Source organism: Panthera pardus, unplaced genomic scaffold (assembly GCF_024362965.1).
Source record: "Panthera pardus isolate Hobbes unplaced genomic scaffold, ASM2436296v1 HiC_scaffold_17, whole genome shotgun sequence".
In the NCBI taxonomy this organism is placed as follows: Eukaryota; Metazoa; Chordata; class Mammalia; order Carnivora; family Felidae; genus Panthera; species Panthera pardus.
The window spans coordinates 15,177,646-15,202,445 of NW_026526732.1; the positions used below are offsets into that span (position 1 = coordinate 15,177,646).

At 41.2% G+C, this 24,800-nt stretch overlaps 1 protein-coding gene across 4 annotated transcripts in view; it reads right to left on the bottom strand.

Annotated features, from left to right (window-relative positions):
- Positions 1-24,800, bottom strand: part of ESR1 (estrogen receptor 1) — a 421,083-nt gene that overhangs the window by 20,267 nt on the left and 376,016 nt on the right. For all 4 annotated transcript variants that reach the window (XM_053904374.1, XM_053904373.1, XM_053904372.1 and 1 more), the window contains one exon: positions 12,774-12,907. In XM_053904374.1, the coding sequence (XP_053760349.1) occupies positions 12,774-12,907 (134 nt within the window). The remainder of the gene's footprint in view (positions 1-12,773; positions 12,908-24,800) is intronic.

The window sequence follows — 24,800 nt, forward strand, 5'->3', positions numbered from 1 at the left end:
TGTAATGGGACAGATGGTAGCTGTATTTGTGGTGAACATGGCATAATGTAAGAACTTGTCAAATCACTAAGTTGTACACCTGAAACTAACATAACCTTTGTGTATCAACTATACTCAAAAAAATAGGCAAAAGACCTGAATAGACACCTCATTAAAGGAAAAATATACAGATGACAAATAAGCATATGAAAAGATGCTAGGGGCGCCTGGGTAGCTCAGTCGGTTATGCATCCGACTTCAGCTCAGGTCATGATCTCATGGCTCGTGGGTTTGAGCTCCTCATTGGGCTCTCTGCTGACAGCTCAGAGCCTGGAGCCTGCTTCAGATTCTATGTCTCCCTCTCTCTCTGCCCCTCTCATTCTGTCTCTCTCTCAAAAATAAATAAACATTAAAAAAAATTTTTTTCATGAAAAGATGCTCCACATGATGTGTCATTAAGGAACTGCCTATTAGAACAAGACACCTCTTAGAGAGCCCGAAATCTGGAACACTGACAACACCAAATGCTGGCAAGGATATAGGAAAACGGGAACTCTAAGGAATGAAAAATGGCAGAGCCTCTTTGGAAGACAGTTTGGCAGATGCTTACAAAACCAAATACACCCTTACCATAAGATCCAGTAATCATGCTCTTTGGTATTTACCCAAATGAGTTGAAAATCTATGTCCACGCAAAAACCTGCCGGCGGGGGGGGGGGGGGGGATATGTACAGCACTGTTATTCATAATTTCTCAAACTTGGAAGCAATCAAAATGCCTTACAGTAGGTGAATGGATACATCAACTATAGTACATCCAGACAATACAATCTTATTCAGCACTAAAAAGAAATGAGCTATCAAGCTATCAAAAGATGTGGAGGAATCTTAAACACATATTACTAAGTGAAAGAGGCCAATCTAGAAAGACTCTATGCTGTATGATTCCAACTACATGACATTCTAAGAAAAGGAGAAGTATGGAGAGAGCAAAAAAAGATCAGTGGTTTTCAAGGCAGGGACGGGGAGGACGTATGGGCAGAACACAGGATTTTTAGAGCAGTGAAACCACGCTGTCTGTTACTATAATGGTGGATATGTGCCATTTTCCATGTGCCAAAACCCACAGGACGTACAATACCAAGTGTGACTAATGTAAACTGTGGACTTTGGGTGATAATGGTGTGTAATACAGGTTCATCAATGGTACATCAAGCGTTCTGGTGAAGGATTTTGATAGTAGGTGTTAGTGTGGGAAGAGGAGAAATCTCTGTACCTCTCACTCAGTTTTGCTCTAAACCGCTCTATCATGTACAACTGCTCAAAAAAATAAAGTCTATTAAAAATAAACAAAAATAAAAGTTTTTAATGTAAGAAACTCCCAAACCTGCTCCACTTCAGTTACTTTTAATCATTGGGAAACAGGCTCCAAGAGGTTAGGGAACCAGGCTAGTAGATGCTAGAAAGAGCTGAGAGGGGTTTTAGGCAGGGCAGCTGGGCTGGGCTTCCCTGGGATCACCCTGTCAGTCAGAGCTGGAGCCAGAACCCAAATATCCTTCACACCCAGTCCACTGCTCAGAAGCTACACAAAGAGTTTCTTAACTGCAAGGTTTGTGAAAAACTATAAATGGTTGCCAAAGGACTCACCTCCAGAGATATTTGAAAAAAACTAATCATTTTCCTGGAATGACTTAGGAGCAATCCAGCTTTTCAGAACTGTGCAGGACAGCGTGGAGAAAGGAAGGAACACTGTGCACACAGACATCTTCTAAGAGTCTCTTTAATTAAGAACTTTCAACAAACCGTTGACAATGATTACTTTTGTGTGGCGGAATTATGATTCCTTAGGAGATTATTTTTCTTGGTGGTTTTTCTGTATTTTCCAAGTTCCCTGTGTTGGGCATGTATGATTTTCATAATTTGGTGGAGAAAAATGTTATTAAAAATACAAAATCAAAGCCCCTTTCATTTCTATTATTTCATGAGCTTTGTCAATGCCTGGACTGATGAGAGAGAAACACAGCTGGTGAATGGAAATCCCAAGGAATAAGGAGCTTGCTGTAGGGATATTACTTATGACTCTTTTCATAATATTTTTATCATCCCTAAGGCTGTTCCCATTTCTGAAACTCTTCAAGGCTTGCTATTTTGACAAGAAGTAAAACTAACAAATTTGCCACTAAAGCTTCTGAGTTTATTTATTTATTTTTGAGAGAGAGAGACAGCAAGCAGGGGAGGGGCAGAGAGAGAGAGGGAGACAGAATCCCAAGCAGGCTCCATGCTGTCAGCGCAGAGCCCAGTACGGGGCTCGAACCCACAAACAGTGAGATCGTGACCTGAGCCAAAACAAAGAGTGGGACACTTAACTGACTGAACCACCCAGGTGCCCCCTGAGAATAATTTTCGTAGTGGGAAATACTTCTGACATATCATCAATAACCTGAACTACATGTCTAAGTGCAAAAAAGATCAGCTTCAAGGATTAGCTTTTTGTCCCCAGAGGACTTGTAAGTTGGAATGCAAAGAAAGCGCAGCATTAAGGTTTTGCTAGAAGGTCCTGAGTGTTGGCTTTCACTGAATGTGAAGGTTATGTTACCTCGCTCAAAGAGTAACGTTTGCGGGGCGCCTGGGTGGCGCAGTCGGCTAAGCGTCCGACTTCAGCCAGGTCACGATCTTGCGGTCCGTGAGTCCGTGAGTTCGAGCCCCGCGTCAGGCTCTGGGCTGATGGCTCGGAGCCTGGAGCCTGTTTCCGATTCTGTGTCTCCCTCTCTCTCTGCCCCTCCCCCGCTCATGCTGTGTCTCTCTCTGTCCCAAAAATAAATAAAAAACGTTGAAAAAAAAAAATTAAAAAAAAAAAAAAAAAAAGAGTAACGTTTGCTATACTAAGGGAAAGGGCGGATACTTCACCTGTCAAGATGAAAATGAATTTTCCATTCCAGGGTTAATTCATCATTGCTGTTGATGCCAATTTGAAAGAGTAAAGAAACTGCTCCTGCCAGTCCCTTCCTGACACACATGCGTAGCCATCTTCAGGGTTGACTATTGTTCTGAGCTGGACCAGGTTTCCCAGCATCTGTCTGCTTCCAGTTGTGAGAATCTGGAGACTAGCCTGTACTTGGGGCATCCTTGGGGCATCAACAGCATTGGACAGGGCACTCTTGAACCAGCAGCCAATGAATAGCCTGTCTGGAGCAGTAGTGGGTTCACATGGTAAGCTGCCTCTTCTACACTCATTATGGGCTAGGAAAGGTATGCCAATCTCACAAAGGCCCAGAATCCAGAGCAAACGAAACCACTGGAGGAACCAGGTTTTTTCCCTAGACGAGTTTTGAAGGGAGGGACCCTTCCAGCCATTCAACCTGGTGTCTTTCTTTTTATAAATACCACTTTTAAAAAAATCAGTGGAAGGGACCAAGGGCAGAAGGTGAGACCAAAAATGCCAGCTCTTTGTGCACCCTGGCAGTTTGGAAGAAGAGTAGTTCCCCAGCACAATGTCTGTATAAGTCACAAACCTGAAACTTAACACAACAGGCATCTATACAGACAACAAAATAAACAAAATTCTCTACGTGATAATTTGCTTCAAAAGGAGTGAACTTGGGAGGTTCATAACATGATGCTTATAATATGACCTACGTAGAAATTGCTGACTATGAGTCTTTCACAAAAGAGGGCAGTAGCTGGGCAGGAGGAAGCTATCTGCTCTCTCCAACTGGCCAGCGGTCTGCACTCACCTCTGTCTCTCACGTTGCATGATAAGGTTACATTCATGTAAAAGTGTAATTTGATAAAGCCTTCTGGAACAGTAGGTAACATGTATCAAGAGCCACAAGAATTTTTATGGCCTTTTATGAGCGACTCTACTTCTACAAACATCAAAAACCATAAGCAAATGTAGGCAAAAGACGTAATGAAAGAATGCAAAGCAAGCATAATTTATAACACCAAAAAAGAGAAAGCACTTAAATGTTTAACAGCATCAGGTTGTGGAATTAATGATGTTATATCCTCATGCATGATTACGCAGCCATTTAAAATCTTATTTTTAAAGAAAGTACATGAGTATAATACTAATTAAAATGCGTAAATACAAATATGGTTATATTCACAGTATGTCAAGGAAAGAAAATACTACCTCACACAAATGGAGTGTCGGTCTAAGTGGCATTGTTTTAAGAGCGAACTCATATTAGCAGGTAGGTGCTATTATGATCTCCATTTCATGGACCAGGAAACAGAAGCACAAAGGGTGTAAGCAGCACCTGTCCATAGTCGTACAACTAGGACGTATGAGAAAGGGGATCTGAACATGGAACCAGAGTCTCCTGCTCTTACCCTTTCCACTATATTGCAATGAGGTACATCGCAATGTCCGGATGGTTGGTTGGCTTTGGGTTGTTGTTGATTTCCTTAGTAATGTATTTGGTATTCTTAAGTGACCTCAACTGAACATAAAGTTTTATAATCACAACTTTCTTTTTTAAAATATAAATTCTCTTTTTATATCTGTCTCTGTCTTTAGACCATGAGGACTTTGAGGTAGGAACTGCCTTAGTAATCACTGCTATTACTATCATTATTGGTATGACCACTGAGTCACCGTGATGGAACAGTCCTTAGGTGCCAGGGAGCAGTCCACGTGCCTCACTTCGTGGAAACCACAGGGTAAAAACTACTACAGATAAGGCAACTAAAGGCAACTGTGTATTTCCAGCACTTAGCACATGCCTGGAAAGTAGTGAATACTCAGTAAATGGTAGTTAAGCTAACAAATAATAGCTTATAACAGCCATGGATATCATTTGGTTCCATGGGGGTACTGATGTCTTTCTTATATGCCAGAAGAAAACTCAAACCCAAAAAGTAGATGTAAAGTAAAAACTCAGAGAAAATAGGCCTGAGGTGGTCTGAATCTACCTCAACATACAGAAGTAGCCACACGCCCTCTCGGGGAAAGTGCTGGAGGAAGCTAAAGGAATGCTGTGCTCAGGGGCCCCATGGGAAGGGGGATGGGAAGACAGAAACTTGCAGCAGGAAGTCTGTTTCCCCATCTTTCTTTCACCAACAGAGAAGGAGTATGGAGCCACAAGGCCACGAGTGGAAGGCTAGACCAGAAGTGGGTCTTCCAACCAAGTGCAGGGATGTTTGGTTTAGACTAAAACTTTACAGGACAGTTCGACATTCCATTGAAATGTTTCAGGAAGCATACACATTCTATCATGGCTTTTACTTATTCAATGAGCATCTTGTGGGGAAAGATAAACCCATTAAAAACAATATTTTATTTTACTTGTGAGCTCGAGATATTAGTGGGATTTTATTGTCATTTTTCTCATGGTTTTCTTCAGTTGAAGTGTCAAAACACTTTTAAACTAGAGGCCGGGCATGAAGGTGAAAGGAGGGCACCTAAGGCCCTTCCAAATATAGGCCCTGAGTGTACTTCTAGTCCTTTGATTAGAACAGGGAGATCTTGACACCAACATCTTGGTAGGATATTTGATTGCCTAATAGTTTCCCTTTGGAAAAAAAAAAAGACTATACTAGTAATGATGATATGATGTTTATATTTTTAAGCTATCTTGCTCTGTCATAACAAACACATAAGTTTGGCAGAACTGTTTATTTTTTCTTTTTACTGGTTGAGGAAACAAACGACGAGAAGTCCAGTGACTTGATATCCTCACTGCTAGATGAATGGTGAGGCCATTGCCCCTTGTCTTGCTTCTGACTCCGGCTAAGTCCTGCTCCTCCTCGAGATTTAGCTGACCTATCAGTTCCCATGCAGGGATCCTCCTGTCACATGCTTATCTACATCACAGCCCTATGTCATGATGTTGAAATAATGAGTCTATTATCTGTGGCCCCAGCTCTGACTCACTTTTATGTACAGTTCTGAGCACGAGCGGCTGCCTCCTCACTCTGCAGAATGGTTAGTTTCATGATACACTAGAAGACTCTTCTAATGTAGCTGAAATGTCATCATCTATACCAGTAGTTTTCAAACGAGGTTTCACATATTCCTGAGAATTAAAAATTTATTCTTCAAGGTCTTTAAATTGTCTTATAATTTTAGGATTTTGTGCTTTCATTGTAAGGATATCTAAGAAATACCATTAAGACATTAATATCAGAATGTTCTGAATCACTTACATCAATGGTTCTCAAACCTGATGAGACTGAAGTCTTGGTGGGGAGCTTTACACAGTACTAACACTCATGAACCTGAATTATATTTGAATCAACTACATCAGACTCCCTGGTTGAAGCATAGGGACGTTTTTTAAAAGATCCCCAGATGATTGAAATGTGTGAAGCACTGACACTCACCAAACTAGATAATCCATGTAATTTTTGTTTCCTGAGTAACACAGTTTCCATCAGTACACTTGCCTCAAATCCAACAGTTATATTTTAAGTATCTCAGATAAATAAAATACAGAACGGAAGCAAACAAAATACATAACCAACGTGTTCTTGCCAAAGCCAGATGATGTCACAGCATGCTGCACACAAGCAGAGGTTTTGTGATCATTCTGAACACAGGAAAGAGGTGGGGGAATGCAGTCATCACAAGAGTGCTTGGTAGACCAGCAGACCAGAGGTCTACCCCAAGCATGTTATAAACAGCAACTCAATTGCTGCAAAAAACATTATCATCGCTTTGTCTTTTAGTTTGTATTTCATTTGTGAGTTTATTTTGGTTTTGTACTTATATGAGAGCTATAAAGGAAGTTTATACTTGGTTGTCCATTTAAATAATAAATATGATTATTCATATTTCAGCAGCATTATAATACAAAGAACAAGAACATTTTGCATCAGTATTAGGGGAGTCTGTGGCATTTTTTCCTTTTAAGTGGGTCAGCCTTAAGAATACTGATTTCTGGACCCTGGAGTAGGTGGGTCCAACGGGTGGTTGAATCAGGGACCCAGAAGATGGCTTCCCCCTTTGTTGGGGCTCTTGTGAGCATAAAATGATAAGCAGCTGTCCCTCCCCGAGGTTCTGAATATAATGTAAAACTGTTCCTCGTATTGGAACACTGCAAGGATTTCCAGTCTCCCAACAGCTGCTGCATTTTGACTCATCCCACAAAGGCATATTGGGACTCCCCCAACCAAGTCTTTCCCAGGCTACAAGAAGTTGGCTGGCTTCCTCAGTTCCACAGAAGCTCTGAGACGTGTCTGTAACATGATACAGGACCCAATCCACCTGGTCTGGGATCTAAGGCTGTCATTCACAAGAAGGATATTTTGGTCATGAGAATACAATTTTTTAACCCCAAATGGCAGGGGTGAAATCCCACCTCAGAATTTCCAGCCAGGAATTTATGTGTTATCTATCTGCTAAGAAGAACACAGAGATTCCTCTCATAGAGAAGCAGTTTATCAAAGGGCGTCCTTCATCCCCTAAGTGACAGAGTTGCTTGTCTAGAATGCCAGGCCTCTCTAATGACAAAGTCCACGCCACACCAAGGAAATCAGTGGAGACACAAGTCTTGTTTCAAGCCGCACCAGAAGTTAGTAGCAGGGAAAGGCTCTAAGAGTTGAGTAGACTGCCTATAGAATCTAGTCAGCCAGGGAGAAGGAGTTGATGAGCCACTTAATTATGAAGTGGTATTTATCTCAAAATCATAGCAATAGGAAGGCTCCCTGGAGAAGAAGCTTGGCATTACAAAGAACTCAAGAGATAATATAATTAAATCTTCTCCACTGTGACAACAACAGCAGAGCATAGCTGACAATGTGTCCATTCGCAATCTCAAAGGCCTGTGCCTGTCAGAAACCTTCAACTGTTGAGAATTAATGATCCTCATTGTTTATCGCCAATATGTTTTTAAAATGTTCTTTCCTCTAAATATAGGGACTCTGAGTCATTGTCTTATTTCCCACTTAAAAATATAACTGCTCTAAATAATTGTTTAATAATTAACAGTGTAAAGAATTCAGCTCTAGACAGAGCATATATTCCTTGTGATGAGAGCTGGTTATAATTGGTCATGAAGTAAATGCTCGTCTGCCCAGAGCGTGGCCTCTGGTGAACACATATGAAGCAAATGGATGCCATAGCTTCAGCATCGGAGGTTCCATTGAGGCACCAAGAGGACAACACTCACTATATTAACAAAGCAGAACTAGATGACAGACAAGAGAGCGCATCGTTTTTACGTTTATGCTTAAAGTATCCATGCCAATTCAATACTCCATATCCCTTTTTTCTCTAAATGAACACCAGGGTACACACTTTAGAAATGTGGCCATAATTCTTTCTGGTATTTTGTTTTCCTTTTCACCCTGCATTGCTGCTATTTGCTTTTCTGTTTTTTGTTTCTTACCTTTACTCTTCTTTATTACTCCACCAGTGGAAAGGGAAATGGTGTCTGAAGACAGTTTTGATGAGACGATAACCAGCAATACAATATTTCCGTAGCATAAGACATTTCAGGAGGGGCACAGGGGACAGGGGAGCTGGAGTCTGGGGGTCTGATGGGTGGATAAAGTGACCAGGGCGTGAGGTGTGTGACAGTGTTTGGAATTACTGGGGAATATAAAGAACTGTGGTCTGTAACAGGTTCAGAAAAGGGGAATCAAGAATTATTAAGTTGAATGCTGAAGGCCAAACCAAAGATTTATTGTATATTTGTACATATTGGGCTTTGACTTGTGAATTTCTCTGAGTCTTGAAAAACACCCACTAAAAGGGTAGTGATCCAAACGGGAGTGGACTCTGAAAGAGTTTGTGGGACTCACATGTGGCGGGGGGAGGGGCATGAGAAGAAACACAGTGAACAGGTGAATGAGCTCGCTGTGATTTGTCGGTGGCTCACCGCAGAGTTTTCATTAAGGTCAGCCAGTATTTAGGTTCAATTAACAATCAGTTATCATCCATGAGATCAATCTTGCTCTAAAATTTCTCTCAATACAATTAAACAGTACAATTAACCAACTGTCAGGGGAACAGTCTCAGTCTCTATTGTTATTATCACCCTTGAGTCCTTGCATACTTTTTAAGCCTAGCGAGAAACCTTTAAACTAAAGCACTTTATTATATTGAAAAAAAGGCATGGGCTGGCTCCTTTTGAGCCAGAGATTCCCAAGTGATGATGATAGCTGTCACTGATGGAAGTCTACTGTGTTCCAAAAACTGCATTAGACATTGTATATATAGTTTCCCTCTTAGCTCACAGTAGCCCAAGGAAATGGACATTATTTTTCCCATTTAATAGTTTGATATTATCTGGATCTGAAAAGGATGATATATTTCATAATAGTAGAACCAGCATGTGACAGATGGGAACGTTCCACAACGCCCTGGTCATGTCCAGCCAATAAGCATCTATTAAAGCAATAGACGGTATAACACCTGTTAACAGTTCACAGGTTAGAGACTGTGAAGAATGTAAAAAAAGTACAAATAGTTTATAGGGAAATCAGGATATACATGCATGAAGAACCAATCTAAGTTAAATTTAAAAACTGAAAGAAAAAAATAAGCCAAAAACCTATGACATTCATTTTTGTGTATTTGGCACAAAGTGTCTGCATTATTGAACAAATGAATGAAATCAGTCAACCATTGACCAACTGCTAGGTTGTATGGTGCTGGCTCAATGAACTAAGTCTAGCAAAGGAAAGCTCATTATGGACTTGGGTGGTAGCAAGATTTCCTGAATGAGATGAGGTCTGAGCTGGGCCTGGAAGAATTAAAAACACTGGAATTATCAAGAAGGACTGAAGCCCCACCGGGTAGGGGGAATACAGGAAACAGGCACAGATGACCCCTTCCCTGTCCAGGGTCCCCTTCTGCAGCACCAGCCCCGCCTCCCGCCACTGTTCCCTCTCAGCCTTTTTGCCTGAGCTCATCTGCTCCGCTCCCTTGTTTGAGTTCTGTTCCAGCTAGTTCTCAGAATGCCTTGAAGCTGGCATTGATTTTGCAAAGGCATCTCTGGATCAACCAGGAACGCCTCTGGCCTTTAGTGGAGAGTGGAAAGATAGTGTTTGTCCTATGGATGATTCTAGGCTTTTGTAAGCAAGGTAATAAATTATTCTTAAATCACGATGAGTATCTCCCATTCCCAAACAGCTGTGAAGGGGGCTTCCCATGGGAATTCTGGCATTTGGGAGACCCTCCTGAGTCTTGCTGAAAGTCATTCCTAGCAGGCCATGGAACAACTTTTCAACTACCCTTGTGCCTCTGCCCCAAAGTCAAGGCCAATGTAAAACACACCCTCTCAGACTTTGGTGACAGGGGCTCAACACAGAACCCGAGGTTCCCCCCACACACTGAGGTCTTGTTTCCCAGGAATCTGAAAAGCATCTTCCTACTCAGGTTTCCTGAATCCTGTCCAGCTTCTGTCAAGAGATTCCTGGAACGAACGTCACTTTGTTCTTTGTCTCATGACAAGTGAAGAACTGCCCTGCATCGGAGTCATGAATTGGTTCAGTTTTTCAAAAGCTCCATACCTCCAATTGTGGACTAAGATTGTTAGGACTGTGGTAACCCTCATATGACTGACTGCTTTTTCACTCTGAAAAATCTCCCAGTACCCTATCATTGTGCTAAAGTCGTATCCTCTTTGATTCTGTTTTTCAGGAACAATATGAGACACTTGGAGCTGTGCTCAGCAGCAGAAACTGCTTTTCCAAACATAGCTCACTTCAGGAGTAAAAAGAGTGGTTTCCCTTTTTTACGGGTTGGGAGACAGCTTCTGTTTTGTTACTGCTCGCGAGCCAGCAGTGCCGTCCTCGATAGAAAAGACGCGTTGCCGCGCCGATGTCTCAAGAGAAAGACAGCTGTAAACCCTGTCAAAATATAGTGCTTCGTGTTTCCAAAATAGTGTTCCAACCCATCAGTGCAAGGAAGCTCACAGAAGATCCTGAGAAATAAGTAGAAGAACCAGGATGGAGTAGGAAAGTTCACCCAGTGGGAGGAGAGTCAGGTGGAGGGGCCAATCCTGCAGTGGGAAATATGTTTTGAGATTCTGGGGCCAGTCTTTAACAAAAGACTTTCTTGTGAGGGCTGACGAGTTTTCTCCTCTGGGATTTAAAACACCTGGGTCTACGAATCCAACATTTTCATAGCAAAAGTCTTGCCTTTTTTATATATATATAATATTAAAAAAAAAAAAAAAACCCCGTCATAGGAACAGAACGGTAATGTAGGAAGAGGCTACACAGATTTGAAGGAAATATTTTTGGGTACTGAGATCAGAGCATTTACTTGTGTTGGTTATAGAACTCTGGCTAATTTTCACTTCCTGTCTGGAGTATTATTTCCTAGTAAAAGTGTGGAGGGGGGTGGGGCGGGGGAAGTCCCAGGCCTTGATAGGCCTGTTTCCCCCGAAGTTTCCAGATTGCCCACATGGAAGCGTCAGTGTGTGCCAGCCCTCCACTGAAGAAGGAGCAGGTTCAAGACCTGGCGCTGTGCAGACGAGTGGCACTGCTCCCAGAACTGTCGTCCAATAAAGAGCCATTGTGGGATCTGACCCCTTCGACACGCTGGACAAATGACTCAAATGAAAAGCACAATGCATGTGAGTGGAACCAGAAACTTGAATGGAGTGGTAATCACTTCCTTAGTGTGGATCACATCATTGTTCATGTAACTTCATTCTGTAATTCAGTCCTTGCCTCGTGGAGTAGTACAGATTTCCATTCACCGGTTGATAAGTGGGAATGATTACTGTGGTAACCATTAAGCGACACAGGGATACAGGTGACTAGCGCTGGTGGGGAAGGGGAGTGGAAAATGGCTAGGGGAGGTGCAAAGGGGTTAGCGTTCATCAGAGAGACACAAAACATCTACATATGTGATCGATACAAACTGCTGTTCAGCTATTGGGAAATTGGAGACTGCATCTGGATCCAAATCAGGCCTAGGGATTAAAAATAACTATGGTTTCTATGTGAGAATGAGGTCAGAGGCATCAACAGAACCAGGCATAGGGGTAAAGGTCCAGGCTAAAACTGTGCGGCTGACACCCAACTGTTGAGCTTTGGGTCCTACAGACTGGATATCTAGTGCTTAAATCCAAATACTGAGGGCCAGAAGGAACAGGGTGCTAAGCCATACTTTCCATCTGGGTGACCTGGAGAATCTCTTTACACAACAGCCAACCTTACTGCGAACAAAAACAAAACAAACCAGAAATCCCCTACCCAGATGCTGCTCTCAGCTAAGTTTTGTCAAATGAATCAGTAGGAGGACACAGTTGACTTGGACACCAACAGACCCAATGAGAACTGCTTTTCAGCTGGACCACCTTACCATACTCCACACGCCTCAGTTTTAGGAGCAGGTGTTTCTATCTCTGAGCCAGTTATATTTGTCACCTAATCAGTTTTGACCAGAAACACGGTCAATCTCAAATAAGCCTCTTTCCTTCTTGGATCCTTACTGATATTGGTCACTTGGTCCACTTCTTTTCTGACACATATAGCTATCGACAGATATATCTATACACCAGTTCCATTTTAATAAAAACATCCACCCGAAAATATGAATAGAAATAATAGAATAAAAACATCCCCAGTATCTGTAAAAGGATGCAAACATTTCAACGAAAAGTCCATTTGATTCAACGTCCAATTTTTGTTCTTCATTCATCGGATTTGACCAGGACAGGCTCCACCTCCCTAAGTGGTCTACAATGACAACAGGTTATTTTAAATGTGCGTCAGTTGTTTCTTTCAAATTATATTATGCCTTGGTAACAGGCAGCCTGTATCTGGCGGAAAATACAAGTAAATCTTTCTTCCAGTAACCCAGCATTAAATTCCCCCATGTTATCAACTAACCAGAATTAAGCAAAATGATGGATTTGAGACACACGAACTCCTCTCCCTGGAGATTCATCATGCGAAATCGAGATGACGTAGCCAGCAACATGTCAAAGATCTCCACCATCCCCTCTACACATTTTCCCTGGTTCCTATGAAGACACAGAAAATAAAAAGAAAAAAAAAAGTATTAAAGCACAGATAAACTTTCAGATCCATGATAAGGTTCACATTCAAGAAAAATCTACTGGCTCCAAATCTGTCACAAAAAACTGCAGCCCCTTCTCTTCATGGAGCATGAACATTCATTTGAATTCTAGAAGGCAAAACCAACAAAAAAAGGTTTTCCATCAATGAAACATTTCATTTCAAATTCTTAGAAGAGACATACTGTTCAATTCCAAAATATGCCATGTTAAATACAGAGTTCTTCAAAGAGAACACAGGCAGTAACTTTTCTGACGTCGGCCATGGCAACTGGTTTTCTAGATAGGTCCCCTGAGGCAAGAAAAACAAAAGCAAAAATAAACTACTGGGACTACATCAAAATAAAAAGCTTCTGCACAGCAAAGGAAACAATCAGCAGAACTAAAGGACAACCTGCTGAATGGGCGAAGATATTTGCAAATGACATATCCAATAAATATAAAGAACTTATAAAATTCAACAACCAAAAAATGAATACAATTAAAAAATGGGTAGAAGACATGAACAGACATTTCTCCAAAGACATACAGATGACCTACAGACCTGAGAAGATACTAAATAAACATCACTCATCCTCATAGAAATGCAAATCAAAACTACAAGATATCACCTCACACCCATCAGCATAGCTAAAACAAACAACACAAGACACAATAGATGTTGGTGAGGATGTATAGAAGAAGGAACACTCATGCACTGTTGATGGGACTGCAAACTGGTGCAGCCTCTGTGGGAGCAGTATGGGGGTTCCTCAGTAAGTTAAAAATAGGCCTACCCTGAGATCTAACAATTACGCTTTTGGGCATTTACCCAAAGAATTCAAAAGCACTAATTCAAAGGGCTATTTGCACCCCTATTTTTATAGCAGCATTACTTACAGTAGCCAAGATATAGAAGCAGACCAAGCGTCCATCAACTGATGAATGGATAAAGAAAGGGTACATATAAACAATGGACTATTATTCAGCCATGAAAAAGAACGGAATCTAGCCATTTGCAGCAACATGCATGAAGTGACATGAATTATACTGACATTCCCTCAGTATAATGCTGAGTGAAATAAGTCAGTCAGAGAAAGACAAGTACCATGTGATTTCACACACACGTGGAATTTCAGAAACAAAACAAATAAGCAAAGGGAAAAAAAAGAGACAAACCAAGAAACAGACTCATAACCATAGTGAACAGATGGTTTCCAGAGGGGAGGTGGGTGAGGGGGACGGGTAAAATAGGTGATGGGGATTTAGGAGTGCACTGTCACGATGAGCACTGGGTGACGTACACAAGTGTTGAATCACTATATCATATACCTGAAACTAATGTAACACGCTGCTGACTAATTGGAACTTAAAAAGAATTAAAAAATAGTTCTTCAACCTATGGGTAACCAAAAATGACTAAGATTCGGGTAAATGATTTTTCTAAGTGTTTATTGATTTGCTACTGTATTATAGGCATTGTGCTAGTTACGGGAATAAAAGGAGGGCCTCTGCTCTCAATATGCTCATAACCTTAAAATAATATAGTCGGGTCTAACAGCTTGTATAAAGTGCTTTTGAAATACAGGAGAAAGTATAGCTGGGAACTGTGGCTGGATGAGAACCATTTATGTTGCCAGGTAAGGATTAGCCTAGTAGGTGGCATTTGAATTGATAGTTTAAGAAATGTAGGCTTTTCCTCAACAGGAGTGTGAAACATCACTGGAAGAGAGTCTTAAACATGGAAAGGACGAGCAGAGTGAAGGAACACAGACCAGTGTGCTAGAGGTATGAAAGAGCTAAGAGATTAATCTGGGGAAGCAGGAAAAGGTCAGGTGACCAAGGATGTCCTACATTATAAGAAATTTAGGCTTTTTCCCTGTACAACAGAGCCTTGGCATGGAGGGTTTAACATTAGTAGTTGCAACTATTAATTGAGCAAACCTGAAGGTTTGTAATATGTAATATTTAAAAAAGAAAGTATTAGTATCTTTTTTATACGGTTGATGCAGAAATTAAATGAGATCGTACATATGACAGGAATCTGCGCATGTTTTTGTTCACAAGCTGGATTTGGGGCATGTTGTCTTTGAGGGGGACAAGAAGAATTTAAAATATCCTATGCTGGGGCACCTGGGTGGCTCAGTGAGTTAAGCGTCCAATTCTTGATTTCGGCTCAGGTCACGATCTCATGGTTCATGAGATCAAGCCCCACTTCCGGTTCTGTGCTGACTGCACAGAGCCTGCTTGGGAGTCTCTCTCTCTCTCTCTCTCTCTCTCTCTCTTTCTCTCTCTCTCTTTCTCTCTCCCCTGCTTGTGAGCACTCTCTTTCTCTTTTTCTCAAAATAAACATTTGAAAAAATAAAGTATCCTATGCATATGTAAACATATATTTGTGAAAAAATAATAATATATAACATGAACAGTAAGCACATTGTCCACCACCTTGTTGTATTTTTTATTAATGTGTTTTGGAGTTCTTCATCACCTGTTTTTAATAGCTGCATAACTGTTTTTAACAGCATATGTTTTGGGGCGCCTGGGTGGCTCAGTCAGTTAAGCGGCCGACTTTGGCTCCGGTCACGATCTCGTGGTCCGTGAGTTCAAGCCCCGCGTCGGGCTTGTGCTGACGGCTCAGAGCCTGGAGCCTGTTTCAGATTCTGTGTCTCCCTCTCTCTGGCCCTCCCCCGTTCATGCTCTGTCTCTCTGTCTCAAAAATAAATAAACATTAAAAAAATTTTTTATAACAGTATATGTTTTTCACTGAACAAAGCGCTTTTTTTTTTTTTTTACCACTTCTTTGTTGGTTGACATTTCATTTGACTTCAAGTATTTTGCTGTTACAAACATTTCATGCAAAAACTATTCTTATGTTTGTCTTCAGACACAGGTACAAATAGCTATAGAAAAATTTCTAGAAGTAGAATTGTTAGATCAGAGGACTCATGAATTTTTAATATTGATAAATAGTTCAAACATTGCTTCCAAAAAGTGTGTACCAACAGGCTTTTGCTAGAAGAATATATCAGTTTAAACTCCTTTTTCTGGGAGGTCTGCTCTTATCCTTTCCTGATATTTTTCTGTTAGGTTATTAGTCATTTTCACATAGATTCTTATGTGCCCTTTATATATTATAGTAATTAGCCTTTTGTTCTGTGTATGTTCAATCCTTTTCTAATGGTGTGTCATGGTTTTCTTTTGTTTTATTTTTTCTGGTGTTTTCTTCTGCAAAATATTTAATTATTACATAATTGACTTACCAACCTTGTTTAGAAAAGGTCTTGCTTGAAAATGTCATTTCCCTTCCAATAACATATAAAAAATTATCTTATGTTTCCTTCTAGTACAGCTCCATGTTTTTATGTTTAAGTCTTTCATCATCTGGGATTTATTTTTTGCAACAACCATACTTAAATATAGTCACATGTCGTATCATTCACTCATGTGAAGGTGCACCTCGGTGGCACAATTAAGCATCCAACCTTGGCTCAGGTCGTGATCTCACAGTGCATGAGTTGGAGGTCGACGTTGGGCTCTGTGCTGACAGCTCAGAGCCTGGTCCAGCTGACTTTGGATTCGGTCTCCCTTTCTCTCTCTATCCCTATCCCACTTGTGCTCTCGCTTCCTCAAAAATAAATTAATAAACATTAAAAAAAAATAAAGTATACAACTCAATCGATTTTATTATATTCACAGAGCTGTGAATTGCTTAGGATTTACTTTGTGTAAGACATGAGACAAAGACTCAGCTTAGTATTTGTCCCAGGCAACTAGTTAGTTTTAACACCATTTATGTGACAAACCATCTCTTTATATATGAGTTGAATATGTTAGGCACTTTCAATAAATGCATTTACTTTTTACAACTGCCCTCTAAGGTTATTGTTTTTGCCATTGTCCAAATGAGGGAATTGGGACTCAAAACTGTTAAGTCAAACCATACTACCAACCACCAGAAGGAAGGATTCCAACAGTATTTTCTTTGTCTTTCTTTCTTGCTCTACTTTAATTCATTCAAAAAGATTTACCGAGGGCCCATTACACATCAGGCCTTGTGTTAGACATTTGGGTACAGAGAAGGAAGACATGGATCTTGTTCATAAAGGTGTCCCAGGGACAGGGACAAGGGACAAGACAGACAAGGTGAAAGACCATGGAATACATTCCCCCAGAAAAGGTAGAGAAAGAAAGTCTTACGACGAATGGCAGCCCCCCCCCCAGGTTAACCCCACCAATACTGAAGAAATGGCCATAGCCTTCTCCAATAAAGGTAAGTGGGGTCTTATGTAAAGTGTATATCATGGTATGTGGTACATCGTAGCAGTTGTATTTAACTATTACGATCATATATGCAGATAAATATAGCCACAGATGTTAAGGGAGAGGTTGGCCTTTTTAACTCAAGTATCCAGAAAACAATGACCACAGTGCATGTTGGTTTTACTGCCATATCCGGCTTCGTGGAAGCTCTACCGAAGCAGAGGGGAATCTCTGTGTTGCTAAACAGGGGGATGAGATAGTGGTCACAACCAAAGGGTGACTTGGCCTTAAGGAGGGACAGCACACTAGAAGGGAGTTTTTCTTGTCCTGTAGTCAAAAAAAATTTTTTTATAAGCAGCACATTTTCTTTCTAGTGAAAAAATAAACAAGGATGGGGAAAATGTTCGGAGGATGAAGCTTTAAAAATAACAACTCACAGCCAAAATAGAGAAATGTTCCTTTCTCAGTATAAAGTCTCTGTTTACTTAACAGACTGCACGCCGGCAGGGGAGGAACTCTCAGTGTGGGAGGGAGCCTGTGCTCACCTGCTGTGAGCAAAAGTTCAGTGCAGAAACTGAGAAAGTGGAGCCCCAGCAGTTCTCTTTCTTCTGGACCCTTCTCAACAGTCTCCCACATTTTCCCCTCACGATGCTCGTTCTTATCCCCTCCGGCAAGAGTGGACCCCTCTCAGCCTCTTCTTACCGGATATCCTGTCAATTCTAACCAGCAGTTCTCACCTGCCCAGGTCCGCTGCTTGCTCTGCACATACCATAGGAACCATAGCCGGAGCCCCAGCAAGGACACAGACCCACAGCTGTCAATTCCTTTCTCGTTCTGTGTGTGTGTGTGTGTATGTGTGTGTGTGTGTGTGTTCCTATAGAGGATGTGGAGGGAGCAGACATTAAGCATAAAGCATTGAAACATTATGATAAGAAGACCCTGGGGCTGACCTTCCATGCAAACAAAAGTGCTTCTTAACTTTGAGGGCTCCTGGGGGGATATGCAATCCAGTGAAGCTGCAATTTTCTAAGCAGTGCTGTAAGAGTCTTGAAGAACTCGAAGCTGATGCCTCTATAAGAATAAACTCACTGTCCTTTCAATGGGAAAAACTCGCTTGTTTGAAACACTTCAGCGATTCTGCTCTTTGTGTAATAAATTAAAAATATGTGCTTTGATGGCCCTGAAGATGTTTCTGGTATATCACTAGAACGTTGTCCTCTTGGAGATAACTGCCTGGTTGTGTGGCATGCATGAATCTCCATGAGCATTGCTGGCACAGGTAAAAAGGCTGGTGACGTGAGCTAGTGAGCTGATGATGTGTCCCTCTCAGATCAGGTACAAACCTAGGTGGACTTTAAAGGTTAGACAGACACCTGTTGTCTGCCGAACACAAAGGAACCCTTTATTGCCCACTGAAGTCATTACATGCTGGGGTCAGGGCTTCATTTTCCAAGTCCTGCTGAAATACTGTCTACTAACCTTAAGGAGCCAATCAGACTAGAGCATTTAACTCAATTTCAGAGGGGACAGATGAATCAATAGCACCAGAAATGGGTGATTATAAGAGTCTGGAGGTAAAGTTGCCACAATAAGAGAAAATTAGGCTAAATCCATGAGCTGCTCGTGAGACAATGAAACACATAGGGTATAAGGACCAACGTTTATTTTTAAAGGAAACACAACATCAGTCATAAATCAGAAGCAGTTTACCAAGCAGACCAACCCATGACCCCCACTGTGAGATGTGACAGCTGTGACAATGAACTCCTCCACCCATGACATCAATCCCTGTTCAGAGCACCTCAGAATCCCCTTGTGGGGAAACCTTGTTCTGTACTTTACCGTCTTTAGATGTGGTCCATCTGCACTTAAGTAGTGGGAGAAGGAACTTGAAAGAACATTTGCTTACGGTATGTCCCGGAAGTTTATCCTTTATAGAAATGAAAGCCTATTTCCACACGCAAAACAAAGAATCCTAATGCATGTAGGCAGATCAAACCTGCACTTGTATATCAGACAAAAGGTTAGTATCCAAAATCTATAAAGAACTTACCAAACTCAACACCTGAGAAACAAATAATCCAGTGAAGAAATGGGCAGAAGACATGAATAGAAAATTTTCCAAAGAAGACATCCAGATGGCCAACAAGCACATGAAAAGATGCTCAACGTCGCTCCTCATCAAGGAAATACAAATCAAAACCACCATGAGATACCACCTCACACTGGTCAGAGTGGCTAAAATGAACAACTCAGGAAACAACAGATGTTGGTGAGGATGTGGAGAAACGGGAACCCTCTTATACTGTTGGTGGGAATGCAAACTGGTGCAGCCACTCTGGAAAAATTAAAAATAGAATTACCCTATGACCCAGCAATAACACTACTAGGAATTCATCCAAATGATACAGGTGTACTGACTCATAGGGGCACATGTACCCCAATATTTATAGCAGCACTCTCAACAATAGCCAAATTATGGAAAGAGTCCAAACGTCCATCAACTGATGAATGGATAAAGATGTGGTATAAAGGTATATATACAATGGAATACTAGTTGGCAGCGAAAAAGAATAAAATCTTGCCATTTGCAACAACGTGGAGGGAACTGAAGGGTATTATGCTAAGTGAAATAAGTCAGTCTGAGAAAGATATCATATGTTTTCAGTCATATGTAAAATTTGAGAAACTTAACAGAAGACCATGGGAGAAGGGAAGGGGAAAAAATAGTTTCAAAGAGAGAGTGAGGAAAGCCTTAAGAGATGCTTAAATACAGAGAACAAACTGAGGGTTGATGGGGGGGGAGGGGGAAATAGGCAATGGGCATTGAGGAGGGCACTTGTTGGGATGAGCACTGGGTGTTGTACATAAGCGATGAATCATGGGAATCTACTCCCAAAGCCAAGAGCACAGTGTATACACTATATGTTAGCTAGATTGACAATAAATTATACTTGAACATATTAAAAACAATAAACTAATCTTACAAAATGTAGTTACCTCATAGCCTCTCTTTGTATGAGAAGACACTGATGGAAAAAGAAAACCAGGGAGATCAACATAAGACACTTAATTAAGTTGTCCTGCAAACAAAGTGCAATATGAGTAGAAAAAGATTACAAATTAAGGTGCTGTTGAAAATCAATAGTAGTAGGTTTTGTTGTATTTAAAGAGTTTCTATATCTTTGATGCCACAAAATGTCTCAGCATATGCTCTGAAATGCCATGACTCCATAAATATTTGTATGATCAAGAGGTTTACATACACAACTCTTTGGCATGTGGAACAAAATGAAGACAGAAAATTATAAGCGATATATCTTGAAAGATGCAAAATGTGAATGGCTGTATCTCACAGATTATTACTTGAGATGAAGGTGGTTAAGACTTTGGTGTCTGACTGCCAGGGTTCAAATCCTGGTGCATCTGTTTACCAATTATGTGACCTTGAACTGATTACATAAGCTGTGTGCCTGAATGAGCATATAGACAGACTCACCCACATTGGACGTAAGTTAAACAAGAAATAAGTACTCTATTGAGATGTGGTAGCTGTTTGATCCAGCAGGTTTGTCCGTGGATCCTTCCCATAGAAGGATGGGAACTTTCAGGATCCTTCCCATAGAAGCCTTCCCTCATTCTGCCCAGTAGGATTTCACAACTGCTATGAAAGAGTGATACTGACTATTCCCCCTTCCCTTTTTTCTCAGTGGGAGCTTTAACTGCTGTTACTTTGCCCTTACTCCAAACACTGGATATTAAGTGTATTTGCGGGGTGAGGCTGCCAAACTAGGAGTCGCATCCATGCTTGATGGAGTGGACTGCACATCACTGAGAAATCTTTCAGCTGATGGACTTAGGGTGGGTACAGCGATAGCTACAACGTTGAACCATTTCCCTAGGGGAAGAGCAGTGTGTCTTCTATGGTGGGAGAAATGGATATGTGCTAACCAGAAGTGAAGACTGACAAAGACTGATGTATTCACCAAAATGCATTTCCTTTTCTCCTGCATTTCCCCCTAGACAACATTTCCCAGCCTTCCTTGTACTTAAGAGTGGCCGTGTGCCTGGATTCTGCCCAATGAAAAGTGCGTGGAAATAACGTACATCACTTCTGTGATGAAAGAGTGAAAAATCAGGTGTGCCTTTCCTAGTCCTTCTCCTCAGTCTACTGTCCAAATGAAGAGCATCTCCAGGACCCAAGTAGAATCAAAAGTTGGAAGGATTCTGGTCTCTGAATGAGAAGATCACCTATCAAGATGCCTACACTGGACTTGAGTAAGAAATAAACTTTTGTGTGTTGAACAGCTGAAATTTTAGGGATATCTGTGGCAACTGCTAGCCTGAACCCCATGATAGAGAATAGATGCAGGAGTCTGATTACTCCTGCCCCAGCACACTCTTGACACACTGACACACAAGCACATTTAGAATACAAAAATATACTTACCTTCTGTAGACATGGCTACTGACTGATCAAAGGGATATAAGAAATATATTCTATGGCACCTTGCTTTATAGATTCTAATCACTTCCAACTGACATGATTAGGAAAGATGTCAATGAGTCTATGGCATTTGATGTAGGTCTCCAAGGATAGATTGAGTAGGAGGAAGAAAATCGCAGGCAGATTAACTGGAATCAATAAAATTTGACAGGCGGGAGTAATGGCAGAGTCACGAGGAATCCAGCTGGTAGAGTTTGGTGTTTATAAGGAGAGAAACTTAGAAAGAGAGCTTAGTCAGCATGTGGTACGCTTAACAAAAGGCTTAGGACATAATATATAAGAAAAGATCATGGAAGGCTTATCAGTGAGTGACATGATCACGATGCTTTGGTATATTTAATTTGGCGTCAGTGTGCAGAGGAGAGTGAGGGAGAGAGGGGAGTCTGGAAAGAGACTGCAGGCATGAGGAAGGAAGAGAAGGCAAAAGACTGTGACCATGGTTACAAAGATAAACAATAGATAGTTTGGAAGTCTTCCGTGAAGGAACAATCAACAGACTTGGTGAATGATCCACAGAGTTGGGCAAAGAAAGGAAGAATTTAAAAACACCTTTGAGACTATATACCAGGATGACTGGAAAGATGATGGAAGAAATAGAAAAAATCGGAGGGCCTGGGTGGCTCAGTCGGTTGGGCATCCAACTTTTGATTTCAGCTCAGGTCATGATCTCACAGTTCGTGATCAGGCCCCATGTGGGGCTCCATGCTGGGTATGGAACCTGCTTACGATTCTCTCTCCCTCCCCCTCTGCTTCCCCACACATTCACACTCTCCTTCTCTCAGGAAGAAAGAAAGAAGAAAAAGAAAGAAAGAAAGAGGAAGGAATAGAAAAAATTGAAGAAATAAAGAAAACTAGAGGATTTATCATATGCCAGTAGAAGAAAAAAATCCTTTAAAAATTATTGAATTTAAAATTTCACAGGACTATCTACTAGACATGACACCCAGGAAACTGTTTGTCTAGAATTTGAGAAAGAGGCCAGAATTAAATGTATGAAGTTGGACTAGTTTTTTCCACTTCCTACAGTGGGCATCTTTTCAAATTGGCACATCAAAATACAGCTCACCTTTGAAAATGTTTTTAAACATTCATTTATTTTTGAGAGAGAGCGTGATCAGGAGAGAGGCAGAGAGAGAGGGAGATACAGATTCTGAAGCAGGTTCCAGGCTCTAGGTTGTCAGTACAGAGCCTGATGAGGGCCTTGAACTCATGAACTGTGAAAGCATGACCTGAGCTGAAGTCAAATGCTTAACTGACTGAGCAACCCAGTCGCCCCTCACCTTTTAAATGAATATCTAGTATTTTACTGTATTTATATTTAAGTGCTCCCCTATTGATGGGCATTTATATTGTTTTCCATTTGGGGCTACAACAAACAATGTGCAATTATCATGCTTGCACACATATTTTCCACACTTGCAAAAGTGTACAGAAAAATTCTTACACATATAATAGCAGAGCCAAGGAGTAAAAACATGTAAAACTTTAATAAGTATTGCCTAAATGCCTTCCAAAATAGTTGTACTAATTTACACTGCCCCAAACAGAGCATGAAAAATGTCTGGAAACAGATTTTGGAGGTATTTGAATACAGACGGTTAAAACTGGGAAAAGGTGTGAGCGCATTAAGAAAAGCAGAGAAAGAGACAGAGACAGACTGACAGTGAAACAGAGAGACAGACAGACAGAGAGAAAAAACAGGCAGAGGGAGGAAACTGGAGAGCAACAGCATCTCTGTCATGGAACCAAAGTGGAACCAGTCAAAAGGAGTGGTCAGAGAAGTGGCAGAACAGGAGAGGCCACGATGCTGAAAGTTAGAAGGTCACCAGGAAAAGGTGTAGACTGGGATGGACTACAGAGAGGGACTGAGAGGGAGGGAAGGAGAGAGACATGGAAAAATCAATGAGTGCAGACTTGATATCATCATAGAAGGTATGCCTTTTTCTAACTGAAGAATAAAAGAAGAAAGCGTGTGAAAAGGGAGAAATTCTGCATTTACTGTTAGAAATAGTATCACTTCAAATTGTTTAGTAAATAGGAAGTGATATTATTTGCAGAAAATGTGGGAAGGTAGATTGAGGCTGGAGACGTGAGGACACGAGAGGAAACCGTAAACGGTGTTAGGGCCCTGGGATTGGATAAGACTTAAGCATGCCCTTGGATTTCTGGCCCTTGTCCAGTCTTCTCAAGTCGTTTCTTACTGCCTACCTTGCAATTCTCACTGCACAAAACTTCTGAACAGACGATCCACAGCATTTGCTCGTGATGTTTGGATTATCATCCCCATCCTCCCCTTCCTGCTCTTGGATATCTCTTTCTCACCTTTCAAGACTCAGATAGGTATCTCCTCTTCCAGGAAGAGAAAGTCTACCATTCTCTACTGTGTTATATACTCTTCCTCTGTGCTCTGAGAGTATAGTTTATATCAGTGGTCAGCAAATGCTTTCTGTATAAGACCAGAGGGTAGATAATTTAGACTTTATGGACAATACAGTCTCTTTTTACACTGACTCAACACTTTATGGTGAAAGCAGCCACAGACAATATGTAACCAATGAGCATGACTGTGTCCCAATAAAACTTTATTTACAAAAATAATAGCAGACTGGATTTGGCTTATAGGCCATGCTTTGTTCATGTCTGCTGTATACATTGTCCTGTATTCAATGAATTTATTGGGCACCAATGATGTGCCCATGTCGGGTGGCGAGAATGTAATGATGAGCAAGATAGGAATGTACCTGCCTCAAAAGAACTTACAATCTACTTAGGAGGCAGATAGTTAAAAAGAAAAAGAAAAAAAGGAATAATTTGATACAGTTGTGATTCGTGGCATGAAGGAGGAAGAAAACTAGGTGTTCGGGGAAGGAAGAACAGGGAGCCCTATGTGGGACAGAAGTCTGAGTGGCTACAGGGCGTCCTAAGAGATCTCAGAGACCTGAAGCTCAGAAAAACGTCTGAGTCTAGAGATTCAGCTCTGGGGGCTGCCACTGGAGAGTGTCTGAGAGCAGAGAGGAGCAGACACCATGATGGGGAATACTGCCTGAAAGGAAGACGAGTCTGCGGGAGACACACGAGAGGACCAGTGCGGAA